This window comes from Lipophrys pholis, assembly GCF_963383615.2.
Source record: "Lipophrys pholis genome assembly, chromosome: 16".
Taxonomy (NCBI): domain Eukaryota; kingdom Metazoa; phylum Chordata; class Actinopteri; order Blenniiformes; family Blenniidae; genus Lipophrys; species Lipophrys pholis.
In genome coordinates, this window is record NC_137634.1 from 16,365,645 (window position 1) to 16,381,104 (window position 15,460).

A 15,460-nucleotide genomic window follows, 5' to 3' on the forward strand; every position below is an offset into this window, starting at 1 on the left:
TACTTTACTCTGCGACACATTTAAGTTTGTACGTTTAAGATTTGAGTTTAATAGCAAAGGGCAGCCGACCAAAAAAAGACTGCAGGGGAAAAATGATTACAACAACAGAGAAAAAAATTATTTTACGACAAATGATCAGTCCGAGATTGGTGATATATCCTTAATCAAAAGGTTAAGAAAAAACAAAAATTCATTAAACTTCATTGACTCATGCTCCAACTCAATATATGGTGAAACAATTTAAAGTCCAGCAAACATTACAGAATCCACAAGAAAGGTATTATTTGCACCTGACGGATTAGAAAAGGTATTTAGAGGTTGTCCAGCAAAAGAAGAGTCAGAAATTAAAGAATTCTTGGATTTGCAAACTATTTGGAAGAACAAAATAGAAAAAGTATTTCCAACATGACAATCAGTCGATTATAATCAAATCAAATGCCAGATATTGACGAAGTCTCTAGTGAGTAGTGTAAAATATTCATAGAGGGAAAAAACTCTTCAAACAGATTCTGGCAAAGGACAAACCGAGCCCTCATAAAAAAAAAAAAAAAAAGCCATTATTTCAGTTACTTTACACAGGAAGGGAAACATAAAAGGGCTTTGGACTCACAATATCGGTTCTACAGATATATTCATATCGTAGGATTATAAAAACTTTTACCTCAGAAATCTCTAAAAGTGTCTAAAATGTTAAGTTAGACTTGATAGACGAAGACAAGTCAGGTTTTAAAACGGCGTTAGGAAGATGTTCGATGAATACGACACATCCCAGATTTCTAAACCGGAACTTTTGATTGTGTCAGTTGGAGATTTCTGTATGTGGTCCTGGAGCAACGAGGAAGAATCCCTCCAATGAGGATTAAAAAAAATGAATGGATATCCGACTGATTTATCTTACAATGACAACCTTGTCCACAATGTTAATCTCATCTAATTGCTGGCAAATGACCAGACTGAGTAACAACTTGAAAAGAACGATTATTATATGAGGAACAAATCGTAAGACTGTTCACTCACATTGGTTTTGTGACTCAATGACCCGGGCAAAACCATCCTAAAACTGATGTCAATATATGAGGACGTTGGTAAGTACTCAGATTATAAATTAAACATAGAAAAAGCAACAATTCCTAGTTTGAATTACTCTCCAAGCCAAGAAAGTAAGGAGCAGTGCAAAATCAAATGGGATGTCAAAGTAGTCAAATATGTAGGGGTCCTATTGGCTGATAATCTAAATAAAACATGTGAAATTAATCATAATCAGGTCAATAATAATATAAAGACCTATCAGGAGGTAGCAGTCTGCACTTCTGAGACACGAGCTGAAGCACTAGAATGAATGTGTTACAGAGACTGCTTTTAATTTATTCCACAAATAATCCCTGAAAAACTATTCAGACACTAGGACAACATAATATCTAGATGTATCTGGGCTGGAAGGAAAACGAGGGTTAGATGTTAGACACTTAAATTACCAAAGCCAGGGGAAGGGGAAGTTGTCCTTGCATAATGTGGTCTGTACTTGTTCCCCTCGAGATCAGGCCAGATGGAAAGGCATAGAGGCCAAGACATTAGGGAACATGGATCAATAAAGCAAAAAATGACTTTGTTAAACAAACACAGACTATTTGGAGCAAAATGGTAAAAGAATACAAAAATGATGGCGACATTAAGTTATTTTGGAATGCTCCAGGTCATAAATTCAAACCAGGGATCAACGATGGTCGATTCAGACAATGGTGGCATTGCAGCAGCATGTACACTGAGTCACAAGGCTCTCAAAATGTGTAGAGAATTAGAAAGGAATCTGAAAACAAAGAATTCTTCGAAATACAATGAAACCAACAGTCTGCAGAGGATGATGCGGCGTTACTGTTGATATTTTGAAGCCTATTAAACGGATTTTATACATATATATATATATATATACACACATACACACATCAGTTCTTCATAAATAACATGGAAATGACACGGAATGCATTAAAGCAGAAATGGGAGAAAGGAGGATTGGCGTTTCTTTCGGCGTGCACCGCGTTCAAAGACGTGGGGGAGGATATGGGTGGAAAGTTTGGATCATTACAACACACATTGAAAACACACTTTTCCAACCACAGGGGCCGTTCTGGAGCCAGGGTGGAGACATAAAGCTCTAATCACCACCATATATTATAATCACTGCCATATCTTTCGGTCATGCCCAGAAATTCGAACTTAAAAGATACGTCTAAGTGTGGACAAGATGTTTGCAAAATGAAGTGAAAGTTTGGTATTTGTGCAAAATATTCAGAATTTTTTAAAAAACAATCAGAGAGAAAGAAATTCATTCAATAGAGCAGATAACCTCTTGTGCCATGAATTGACGGCTCACTTTCAAAGAACAGTGGAAGCGACAAATTAAACAAGAACGTCTAAAAACACTGGCCTCCACAGAGGAGCGTCACAATTCTGTAAGTTTCTTTGTCTCCTTTAACCTTCTGTCTCGTATGCGTTTTTCCTTTAGGCATGGCAAAACACGTTTACTTAAGAACTGAAGAATTAAAGAACTTCCCTCTGGGTTTAATAAATATTTCAATTGTATTCTAATCTGTTTCTGTTGCATTATTTAGACAAAAGATAATCCAAATGCTTTAGAGGGAAAGGAAAGAAAGGCAATGAAACAACGCAAATAAGACATGAAGAAAAAGGAGAATAAATGAAGTTAAACACTTTAATATTAAAAGTAACAAGAGCAATCGGGGATTTCTGACGTCTGCCAAAGGTTGACCTGGACTCAGCAGAAATAAAGTTTCTGGATGACCTCCAAAACGTGATGGAATCCTCCAGGGCCTAATATTTCTCTGTGGTGAAAATTTTGACAAAATCCATGCCGAAGTTTTGACGTAATCGTGCCAACACATACAGACAGACAAATATATGGCAATGATTTTATTATGTCCTCGGAGGATGTAATAAAATAAGTTAAATCTATAATTTAATGGAATAGCCTCAGCGAATAATAATGTTTTAAGGCATGATTTAGAAGAAGTGAGTGTGTCAGCGGGAAGTTTGTTCCAAGGTGAGGAGCGCAGGGACTAAAAGCTGCTTCACCTCGTTTCTTCTGACTCGCGTAGTAAATCTCTTCCCGAGAACCTCGGGGGTCTGGATGTTTCACATTCTACAAGTAGATCCGAGATGTATTTGGTCCCGTTAGGATTCAAAGCTTTATGGACCTGAGGTCAGATTTTAAAGTTGACCTTTGACACACAGGCAGCCAGTGCAGACTTGAAGCTCAGGTGTAACGCACGCCGCCATCTTTGTTTTGGTGAGGACTCTGGATGAGCTGCAGCTGTTTAACACTTTTTTTTTTAAGAAAACCTGTAAACACACTGTTACAATAATCCAGCCTGCTGGAATTAAATGCATGAACAAGTTCCTCTGAATCGTCTTTGATTAAAAATTCTTGTAAAAGTTTTGGAATGGCCGTGAGCAGGTTCTGTTCTTGTCTTAATGTGGCTGTTGAATCTCAGGTCCATGATTACACCCAGATTTCTGGCTTGATTTGTTGTCCTGAGTGACATCAAGTCAAGATGAGCACGGACTTTTTAACCTTTCTTTCTCGGGGCCAAGAACAATTACCTCAGTTGTTTGTGTTATGTTGTAAAAAGTTCTGACACATTAATTTATTTCTGGCATTTACTCAGCAGCTATTAAGGGGCTGCAGACTGAGAGCGCCACGGTACTGGAGTATAGTGCGAACTATGGATTTCAACAGACTGCAAATAATTCACAGGCAATATCGTATTCATGAGAGGAAAAATATTCTCTCCAACATCGAATCTGAGACAGAAAGTCGCAGGAGAGAAATACACTGAGTTCTATGGATTCGAGTATTGCGAGCAGCTTTTATGGTACCGATTCTCTCTCGATGTCTCCGACTGCAATAGTACATCAACACACATTCGCTCGACTCGTATAAACATGGCACCGCACTTGGTATTGAACGGCTAAGTGTTACTTAAACGAGTGAAATGAAATCCTCCATCACCGACCTTCTGAAAGAGGCTTTTGTTTCATCGTATCGGAATAAATCTGCAATTATGCTGCTTTATAAAGGACAGATTTTTCAACAGTGGTATGAAGTCGGGGCCCCCGTGTAGCCGTCAGCCACGTCTTTGAAAGTACACCCACATCTTCTACTTGAATGCCAACCCCGGCCACTTTTCACAGCGTTCGTGGCACTACACGGGAAGCTACAAAAATATAGAAAAATGATCAGAAAGAGCTTTGAAGAGTCGCCGGTGTTGATGAGATTAAATGGAGCCATTTGTTGATTACTTGAAGAAATCTTTTTTTTTATTTTTTATTTTTTTATTCTGTCTTCAGAAATGCTTTTTATCCTGCATGAACCTTCTGAAGCATGCGCTACAGAAAAGTTTCGATGATGGAACTGCAATTAATAAAAGGTTGAATATGGCTAATATGAAGCTATGTTGACCCATTAAATGTGCTCCGATACGTTCAACCTCCACTTTAATCTTTTTCTCACCCGAGTAAAAAAGGTGATGAACGAGCATTTCTAAATTGTTTTTAAAGTGCACAATTCTGGCTGAGCACCACCATGGTCCCCTCTGTGCTCCTGTCAACGTTTCGGGTTAATTTTTCAATCACATCTTCCACGATCTGACAGTTAATTAACGCCTCGACAAAGGAGGTGCACCAAATACATCAGTCGGATTCTTCTAATTAGTGGTTTTCATTTCCAATTTAGCCGTTTTGAGAACCTGTGTGTCCCCATCTGGATTAAAGTGGAGAATAGAAAACATTTTGGACCAACAGTATCTAGAGAGTATAAATGACTGAATAAACATACTAGTATTCAAACTATACATTTTTTCGGAAGAAATCATTTTGAATGCAGGGTAGCGCTAAAAATAGCAATTTGTATGGAAATATGCCGTTTTGGGAACTGACTGAAAAACATGGACAAATCAAAAGCTATGGAATAAGCCATGAAAGTCAACGTTTAATAACTACAAGATTCAGGTGGGAAGATGAGGCTGTGAATATTACCAAGTGGCCCAAAGCCAGAATTTAGTTTGGCTTCCTGTTGCTACATTAGCAGCAGGGCACAGCACGGCTGCGAGAACGGACTGATGGGAGAAGGGGAGGTGAATGCAGCACAAAAAGGGTTTGTGATTACTGGAATAAAGGTACAATCAGTCACACAGGCAAATGTGTGTTCAGCCTGATGTCTGACGTCTTTATGATGCAGAAAATAGCGTTTCAAAGAACTTCTTTTTAGGGAGTGGGACTGCATTAGGTAGAAAGATAAACTCTTTAACCCCGCTGATGAGAAATGTTGCTCAATGCAGTGCATAACTTAGGAGACTGTTTGAATTAATGACTATAAAATGAGCATTTTACTCAAAAGGAGAATTTTAATGAATGGCCTGTGGCTGATTCATTCAAAAGACATTCTGCGAGGTTTCATTGTGAATAAACAGTTTGCAGAAACTGTTGTGCTTAGTTTACAGACCCTTTCTCTTTTGGTTGGTTTGTTGGCAAAAGGTTTTCACCTATAATGTGGCGGCAAGGAAATTGACTTTATGTCAAAACGAGGACGGAAGACACATTTCAATTGAGCTCAAGATTGATTGTTTTGGCTTCACGCCTCTGTGCCTTTTGGTGAATAAATACATTTAGGACATTTCTTTTCTTTTTTTCTTTTTTTTTAATTGCATAATATAAAGAAAAGGAATCAACCTCAACTCAGGAGGTTAACGGAAAACATCAAAATACACGCTGGGTGCACAAGTTTAAACTATGTATTCATTATAAGAAACAACCTTTGTTTCTTTTTTTCCTTATCGGTTCCTTGCAGAGACGCGTTTCTTCTGTGACGGACACATTTCATTACTGCCGATATTTGCAAATGCGTCATGTGGAAAAACTCTTTTAGATTTATGCTTTCACTTGGACTTTTGTCTGGGATTTAAACGTGGCAAAGAGCTCGTTCAGTTTTGCTTGCAAAGTATTCCCGAGCAAAACACGTGGCAGACCTGACGTTTAGCGCCCTGTCGAGTGCTTCTCCATGTTTAGAGAAAACCCACAAGTTTGCAGTTTCCTCTTGAAAATATTTGATGTTATTTAATCTGGGCTCTCTCTCTCTCTCTCTGTCTCTCTCTCTGTCTCTGGGAAACAGTCAACAAACTCACACTCACACCAACGTGTCATCAAGGACCTCAAACGATGTTTTCGAACGTGGGAAGAAATTTAACTGAAGGAGAACTATGCACGCACAGGAAGAACATGTAACTGCCACACAGTCAAACCACAGCGATTCCTGCTGTGAGGAAAGAACAACTAAACCATCGTCCCAGCACATCAGTACGTCACTGTGATATCCCACAAGTCTTTTGAAATGTGCATATTTGCATGTGACTTCATCTCGTGGAGGAAGTTTTTGATGTTTAAATGGATCTTGATGGTGTCGGCTTTTGTTGAAAAAGTAGAGGTCGCTAATGTGTAATCTTGTGTCGTTATGTACCCAGGAGTGGATAAAGATCAGGTTTTGATCGCTGTCACAATTTTATATTTGACCTTTTAAACGGTTTCTTGTCAGGTCATGATTTATAACAAACACCTACTGTCCTATTAAGAGAAGGCTTGAATTAAACTCATTTTTCTCTGGTGGAATGTACAACAACATACATAGAAAGTGTTTTTCTTCAAGGCGCCGTCTGTAGACACTTACCACAGCGCAGCTCGTCGGCTCCGTTAGGACAATCTCTGTGTCCGTTGCACTGCAAAGCCTGAGGAAGGCACTCGCTCATGTTTCCACATGGAAACTGACCCAAAGGGCAAACCGTCCCTATTTCCATTCTGCCGGCCACCAGAGCTGAGGGAGAGAGAGAGAGAGAGAGAGAGAGAGACAGAGAGGTATTGTTTTTCAATTGATCAACAAGCTGCCAGTTTCAAAAACACAAACTTCCAAGAAATTCTCCCAGCAAGGATGATTTTTGTTTGATCATTAAATTGTCGTTTTTCATGCAAAGAGAAAACGACACAAAGTGCTTCACACAATCAAAATGGTTAAAACAAAAACCCTGTATCACACATGCACAGGAACGGTACTCATTGTAAAAAAAATTATAATATGTAAAGTGAAGAAATGGCTTCAGAAGTGGAGGTAATTGGCTGTGCACCGTCTCAACACCACCACTTTTCGCAATAACAGAGAGCCTAACACAGTCCCTGTGGTACCCCATAGCATGAATCTATAGAACTCAGCTGCAGTTTTGAGAGGAAAAAGAAAGCACAGACCTCACTAGACTGTGGAGCTCATCTGATTTGTTTTGTTTTGTTTTTCTGGCGATGTGGCAATTAGCTGCATGTTCCTCCTGGTGATTTAGACCTGACATTATGATTGCTTCCACACATGAGGCGTAATGAAATTAACCTTTTGGATTGAGACTAGGAACAGAATTTCACGCATTATTTTGTGTTTGCTTGATGAATCACCTGTGATTGATATATTTTTGTACTACAACTAACAACAACAACAAAAAAAAACAATCAAACAATGAAAACAAATATTACATCTCTGGCTCAAGTGATCCTTGGCTGGATAAAACCAGCTCAGAAGATCAATGGTTATTGTTGAATCTCTTTATAATGAGTCCGCCATTCCCTAAATTATGACTAAAGCGACCCTGTCCTGAAAATAATTAATAAACTTTATAATTTTACCTCAATATTATTCTATGTCATAATGTTTATTTAATCACAATAAAATATTGCATCCATCTGTTTTCTTTAAAGCTTTTTCCAAATTAGGGTCAGAGGTATCAGATAATGTCGCCCTAAAGCTTCGTTTTCCGGGCTGTTCTTCTACTGTTGCCTGAGCTCAGAAGACCTGCTTACTGTTTTACCCCAGGAAACGTTACTAACGCGTTCATAAATCGGCATTATCATCATCCTAAAACCTATCTTAAAAATAAAAAGGGAGTTGTCAACATATCTTTTCATGAGGTGCTACTTTTTATTGGAACAATTAATGTCATGGCATCTAAAAGCTGGCTGTAGAGCTGGTAATTCATGTTTACTGTTATTAGAGCTTTCATTTATTACTGTCATTGCGAGTGCTGAAATGCATTGTGTAGAAAAGCAGGAGGGGTAATTCTACACATTAATGATGACTGTACAACATTTGCCCGAGCCAGATCTCTATATAAAGCTCTCTGCAATCCAGGAACATTACTCATGAAAAGATTTCAACAGCAACGTGTAGAATGAATTAACAGAACAATGATTTAGTGTTTTGTTTTCTTGCTGCTGTGTTCCGTCTTGTTTTACATCAGTGGGTTTACGTTTTTCATCATTTCCATAAACTACAGAATAAATCTTCCTCTCTGCATCTCGGCTCTTGGCAGGACGTTTACAAGATTACAGTAGAGGGTCTTTTTTCATCTATTTATTTAGAAGTGAATGTATATATTTTGAGGGGTTTGCATCTTCATAGAAAAGAATGTCAATATTGAACATTGCACACTCATTCCCAACTTTGACACATGAAGACAAGAAGTGAGAAGGCCATGAGTTGAAATACCGGTCTGGCTTTTCTATGTGTAGGATTGATCCATGAGTTCTCGTTGTTGATGCCAAATTCTGACGCCAAGAAATGAAGATTCATCAGCCTGACAAATGCTTTCCCAATCTTCTATTGTTCAATGTTTAGTGAGCCTGCGTATTGTTGCCGCAGTTTGTGAAATACTCTTGTCAACTATGTCATGTTTAAAGTGACTTAAATCACCTTCCTTTTCTCAGGCTCGGTTTGAATTCCAGCAGCTCATCTCGACCATGTGGACATGCCAAGATACACGAGACGCTGCTATGTGATTCGCTGATACGCTGATTATTTTAATAAGTATTGACAAGGTATATGTGTGCAAGGTTGAAACATGGTTGTATTGGAGGTATTTTGAGAATAAATCATGATTTGTTTGTTTTTTTAAAAAAGGAAGGAAAAGCAAAACATGTCATTTTATTGTAACACATTTTCATAATGAAAGGAAATATATATATATATATATATATATATATATAAAGCTGTGGATTTGTTGACACTCATGCCAGAGGTCGATATATTCCTTCATCCCTTCCAGCAAATCACACACTTCAGCAACTTCAAAGTCAGTATTGCTCGACCAAACCTTTGTATCCGTGTCTCCACTTCAAACGGTCCTCCAGTGACCATTTGAAAGAAAAAAAAAAAGTTACTTTATGTGGTCAGAGGAAGTTTGTGAATGAAACATTTTTGAAGGCCACACGTTTTCACCGACTACGTCGCTTTTGCTTCAGCAACGCCCAAGTACATTGTTTTTATTTAATGCTTTCCACATTCACATGGAGTGACTACCAGCTGTCGGGACTGATGAAGCTCGGGCGAGATCACACATTCAAAAAGCGATCTGTTGATATTTGTCCCACTATACAACAGCATCCAGCATTAAAAACAGTCCATGGGGCAGTCACTATGGCTTTGCCGAGTGTACTGAGGCGGCCCTTTGAAAAGTTTCCCTTATCCGATGTAAAATACTAAAACAAACAAACTGTCACTTTTCCCTCCGCTGTAGGAGCAGTTCAAAACTAATCTGTCAAGCTGCTATGTAATGCAATCAAACAATGTCACCTTCTCCCCTCTTTACTGGTGAACACTAGAATGTGGATATGCAATTATAAACCGTGACAAGTTTGATAAAACTGACATTCAGTTTGAGCGTTTGATATTGAATTTTCACACTGCACAGAGTACTCGGCCTCAAAGTTTGACATAAAACAGTCTTACCAGCTTCATCCAACACAAGAAAGCCTTCCCCAGCTGACATAAGGTAAAGGTGGGGTGCCCCCTGGATAAATTGCCAGTCAATTACAGGCCTAACACAGAGTGACACACAATCAGCCGTCTTCCATTTACACCTGGAGGCAACTGAAGAGTCGCCAATTTACCTCATGTGAAAAGCCACACAAGGAAAAGCTGCAAAAAAAAAAAAAAAGCACAAGCCCGGGAATGAACCCAGGTTTTCTTGCTGTGAGAAAAAACAATTATCACCATTATCCTCAGTCAACATGTGTTGGAATGAATCAGTTATTACCACTGATCTCCGCAAACAAAACCTTGATGAAAGCAACGTGACTGTGACTCTCCGTTGTAAAAAGGGATTAAGGGGTTTTATTTTACGGGAGCTGCAGTCCACATAAAAAGCTTCATCGACACCAGTTGTGGAGTTTAACTGTGACCAACAAACAGGCTGCAAAGTATAGTATTACCAGATCCTGAGAGCTAATCTCCAAAATGGAACGAATGAGAGGTTTCACAGGTAATTGAAGTCACTTTGAATTATTTTATTAAGGTAAAAATATCTAATGTTGAGTCAAAGTAGAGGAGTATAAATTTTATTAGATTAGGAGCTATAACTCATAGATCCTTGTGCTCAATCAGAACATTTTCCTCTGATAATGAAGATGAGGCTTTTGAGGTCTTCACAATGCTCAAGGTGTCTTTATTGGTGCCCACACTGTAGGGAGATTTAGTCTTAAATCTCCATCCAGGTGGCAAGGTTGCAGCAATACATGCTTGTGAACTTTAATGATCATTTCATGACAAAAACATTTTTTTTTTTTAAAAGAGTTGACCAAAAGCTTGAGTGAATACTTTGTTATTGCAGTCCTCCTGTGGAAGTGACAGCACTGACACTCAGACAATGCAGTGCACCAAATCAGGCCTTCGTCTTCCTCCAAAACAAATTAAAGTGCAGTTTAATTAATGCTCGCTAGATAATGTAAACCCACCAAAATGGTCTGAACCGACGTGGGTGAAACACACTGACCTCTTCCAGCAGATTGAGTTTCTTGGCGTTAGTGTGCGCAACAATGTCCCCTGATATTTTCTATATTTCCAAGCTCCCTGCGAGCTCCCAGCAGACAGAAATATGACCATAACAATGCAGCATTGCCTTGGAAAGTATGAAAGTTATGCTGCTGAGAATAACTCCTGACAGCTGCATACCTTTGATTCCATTTTCTGGTGCAATGTTTGAAATGTCAAAGAACCTTTGCATACACTTCTTAGTTTGGCCCCTTGAACATTGTGCGAAAACTTTCCAAATTTCATCAGATTATATAGTCGGCTTCTGCTTCGTTACTCCTGCTTCTTACACCAAGTTAAGAAACTCGAAAAAGCAACTTTATTTTCCACACGCTGCATTCAATAAGTGTCAGCTATCGGGTAACAAAGCAGGAATGAGAAATCTAATGACCTGCGCACAGGAAAAAAACTATTTGCATAATGAGATCGCTTTTTCATTCAGAACACAACTGTGTTTTATCTACTTGCAGCACTATGAAGCGATGTGTGTACAACTTTCCATCCATCCATCTTCTACACTGCGTTATATTGTTCAGACCTCCAGATCCGATCCAATAAAACTAAAAGGCAGAGGCAGATTACAACCAGGATAAGTCACCAGTCCAAACACATTGAGACGTGAACGCAATCTTAGATCTCGGGGTAATTTCGGGTCATCGGTTAACACTTTCTTGGACCGTGAGAGGAAACCCAGACATGCCCAGTGAGCTCATGCAAACTCCACCGGGAAACGCCCGGCTCGCACTTGTACTCCCTGTAAGGCGAGAGCGCTAACAACTACACCACCGGTAAGAGTGCAACAGATTAAATACATCAACACTTTCCCTTCGATTACCGATCTGCAAACATCAGTCAAATAAATACAATTAAATATTTATGAGAGCTCGGCAACACAACACATGGCACTGATTTATTCCACTATGACTGAAAACTTGTTATGGTGCTTCTGACGTGTTTGTTTTTGCTCATTTGTGACGCCCAACTGATATGACATGATGCAAAGAGCATCATCTATTTTAAAAAGTGGCTACGGAAACTTTTTTTGTCCCCACGTATGAGTGTATTTCAGCAGATTAACTTTATTTCTGCACTGACTTTTTTTATTTTTTTAATCTATCCATGGTCAAATGTTACAATGTGTAAAACGAGAGACGGTGACAAAGTGGGTCCTCCTCTGCACTCCATAAAACATTTATTTGTGACTTTACGAGTTTGAGTGAAGCCGAAGCCACTTCCATCAGGTGACTCATGTTATATTCCCTGGAAGCCGATGAGGACAGATTTCTTTGTCCATTGGATTTAGGCCAATTATTAAGAGCGTCCAGCAGAGCTCCTTCCTCCACCGAGACAAATATGGAAAATAAGTCGAATCAATTTGAAAAGAGCTTCTTTTTTTTTTTTAGTTTGGCCCAATAATCTTCTGTGGGGCTGCAGGATTTCACACAGTGAGGCTGCAGCCACGAAGTAGTACCGACTGGCCTCTCGCCAGCCCCGTGTGATGCAGTCGATGACATCTCTGTCACACACGAGAGCTCGCCGCAGGTCTATTTATACACTGAGAAACACTTGCTTTTTGAAGTCTTGAAAGTTGGTTGCTTTAAGGCTGAACAAAGCTTTCACATCAAGTATTAGAGCAGATTGTCCAGCACGTTTAGGTCAAGTTCAGGGTCTTGGTCTGTGAAGTTTGCATGATCTCCCTGTGTGTGGGTTTCCTTGAGGTTCTCCGGTTTTTCTCCCACAGCCCAAAAACATGGTTGAGGTTAACTAACGTCTCTAAATAAGTGCTTGTAGGTATGAATGTGAATAACTGCAGTCTGTTTGTCCTGTGATGGACCAGTGACCTGACCTGACCTTCTGTCATGGTCAGTTGTTCTCTGCTCCAGCACCCTGGGACATTGAGTTGGATAACGCATTACAGAAGGTGGATGGATGGGTTCAATCCCATCGCCGCCTGTTAAAGTGTCCTTGTGCAAGACTTTGAAACCCGAGTTACTCAAACTTATGAGTGAGAATATTACACAGCATCTCTGCCTCCACTGGGGATTGTGATTATATGAAGGGAGCTGATAATGGTAATCATGTGACAAAATGCTATACAAGTGAGTTTCATTCCTAATTTAGGTAATTTGCCATTTTTTTTTACATTTTATAACTATAGCAGGATGTTCTTAACTCCAAGCTCTGGTGGGTGAATGAGACACCAAAACCAATTATCAACAACATAATTAAATCCCATTAAAGACTTCCATATATCTAGCCATACATCTTCTAAATTCGCTTTATTGTCATTGCTGGAGCTTTTGTCACCTGGGATAGATAACGGAGACAATATACATAAAACACATTAAAAACCTATTTGAAGCAATTAAACAGACTAATTGCAGTAGGAAAGGAAAGCGTTATCCTGTCTGTTGGATGTACACATTGGTACACGATACAACAGTAATAAAATAAATAGTGAAAACAGAGGATGGTTGCAATAAGAGAGTGATTCAATCCTACAAGTCAGTCACCACTTATTAGGAGGGAAAGAGAAAAGAAAACTCACATGATCACTGATAGAACTTGCAAACCTGCTGTGAGGCAACTGTGTACGACCCCAAATACCTCTAGTGACGGAGGAAGCTTCAACAGCACATCTTAATTATTTCTACTGTCTTCTTTGATGCCAAACCTCTGTGGTCTCATAAGACGAAATGTTTTGTAAGTGAGCTAACTTTCTTCTCTCCCAAAACTACAGCAAATTGGATCTGACCGAAGGAAAGGTTCATCCCTGTGTTATCTGCTCATGTCCACCCGAGACCCGGAACAAATGAGCTCAATCCTTTGTTTCAGACAAGTCTGATATCAACTGGTCCTCATTAAACTGCAGGGGGGAAAAACAGTCCATGACATAGCCAATTCTGAAATGAAGATATGAAATAAGTCCATTTTTATATCAATTTCTCTGACTAAAGAAGTGAGGTGCAGATTATGTAGAAGGACTTACTGCAGTGGGACTCTATTGTTGTCTGCTAATATTGCAAGAAATCAGACCAGCAACACTGAACAAAATCAAGATAACTTTCCCAGATGCCAAGGAATAATTTGCATTTGAAATCCAAATTTATGGCCAATGAGTAACTAAAACATTACATTAAAATACTGTGGAAAATCTCCATACTGAACAACAATGTAGAAAATAACACTCCCAAGTGCCATCTGTGCCAAACCATGGCGTGCTAATTGATAAAGGAAATACACCAAATCTCATTCGATCCAAACGTTTCTGGCACAATGGAAGAACTGAGGATGAGTCACAGAATAAAAGGTGGCGGGGGAAATGTGAGCAGGTTTGTGATGTGAATGAATAAAAAATGAACTTTTAGATATTCACCATGTCCACCCCCCACGGGTACTGGCACATCTCCAGTAATGAGCAATGGAGAGGAAGGATATTGACTAATGTGACATTTATTATGTATTAATCATTACTAAATACTCACACACCTGCATGTCTTGCCAAGTGCATGCAGCAATAGTAAAATATAATCTCTGTGCCAGTACTATTTCACGCAAAACACAAGAATTTCACGGTCAGCCTTTGGCATGCGTTTACGCATTAATCTTAACAAATACACATTTAAACCGCAGCTTAATTCATCACAATTCATCATTGATGGCGTGTTATGGGATAAGCAACTTGTGGATTAGATTAGCGTCCAGTTTATAGTGCGCAGTTCAGGCTTTTACGCGGTGGCTCAACGAAGTTCATTCATAAAAAAAAAAAAAAAAAAAACACACACAAAAAAACACACACAAAAAACACCACCTTGAAGAAGTTGCATGAGCTGCGTAAGGAAGCATGGTTGATTTTCCAGCACTGCAGCGCAGTAACATCACTTGGAAATAAAAGAAATGCCCCATTACGCACAGAAATAGCACAAAAAGCTGAAATCAATCAAATGGTTTATGATTAATAAAGGTCATATAGAAAGTGAGGGCTACAATGCTTTAATAATTTCAGAAAAAAAGATTTTCTTTTTAGCGTCGCTTTACCTTTGATCTGAGAGTGAGCCAAGTGGAAGAGCAAAAAGACGACAGGTACGTCCATTCTCAGACTCGCAAGTTTTTCCTGCAGCCTCGCACCCCCCCTCCAAAAAAAACAAACACTAAGCAAACAGACGACAGGGAAATCCTGTCAGTGGATAAATCAGCAGAAGTCCTGGTCCATCCAAAGCCCTACAACATAGTCGAAATGTTGCTTCTAGATGTCTGAGATAACCGAACAAAAGGCGTCGGTTGAATGAGGTGATTTGGCTCCGGTGCGCACAGGCAGCGACATCACGACAACGCAAACTCACACTGGACTCCCTTAGTCTGAGTCTGAGTCTGAGTCTCTCTCGCTTTCTTTCTCTCTCCCCCCCTCTCTCTCTCTCTCGCTCTCTCTCTCTGGTCAACTTACCCACTCTTTTTATTATTATTTCCATCAGAGGAGACATCATCTCGCTCCCCCTCTCACATAATTAAAACTACTTCACAAAACACATAAAATAAACCGAGATGAAAATC

At 39.3% G+C, this 15,460-nt stretch overlaps 1 protein-coding gene across 1 annotated transcript in view; it reads right to left on the bottom strand.

Annotated features, from left to right (window-relative positions):
- rxfp2a (relaxin family peptide receptor 2a) overlaps positions 1 to 15,255 on the bottom strand; it is a 47,851-nt gene extending 32,596 nt beyond the window's left edge. Inside the window, exons 1-2 of the mRNA XM_080483858.1 lie at positions 14,948 to 15,255; positions 6,737 to 6,880 (exon numbers count right to left, since the gene is read on the bottom strand). Of these exons, the coding sequence (XP_080339984.1) occupies positions 6,737 to 6,880; positions 14,948 to 15,002 (199 nt within the window). The 5' untranslated portion in view covers positions 15,003 to 15,255. The remainder of the gene's footprint in view (positions 1 to 6,736; positions 6,881 to 14,947) is intronic.
- Between the last annotated feature and the right edge of the window lie 205 nt (positions 15,256 to 15,460).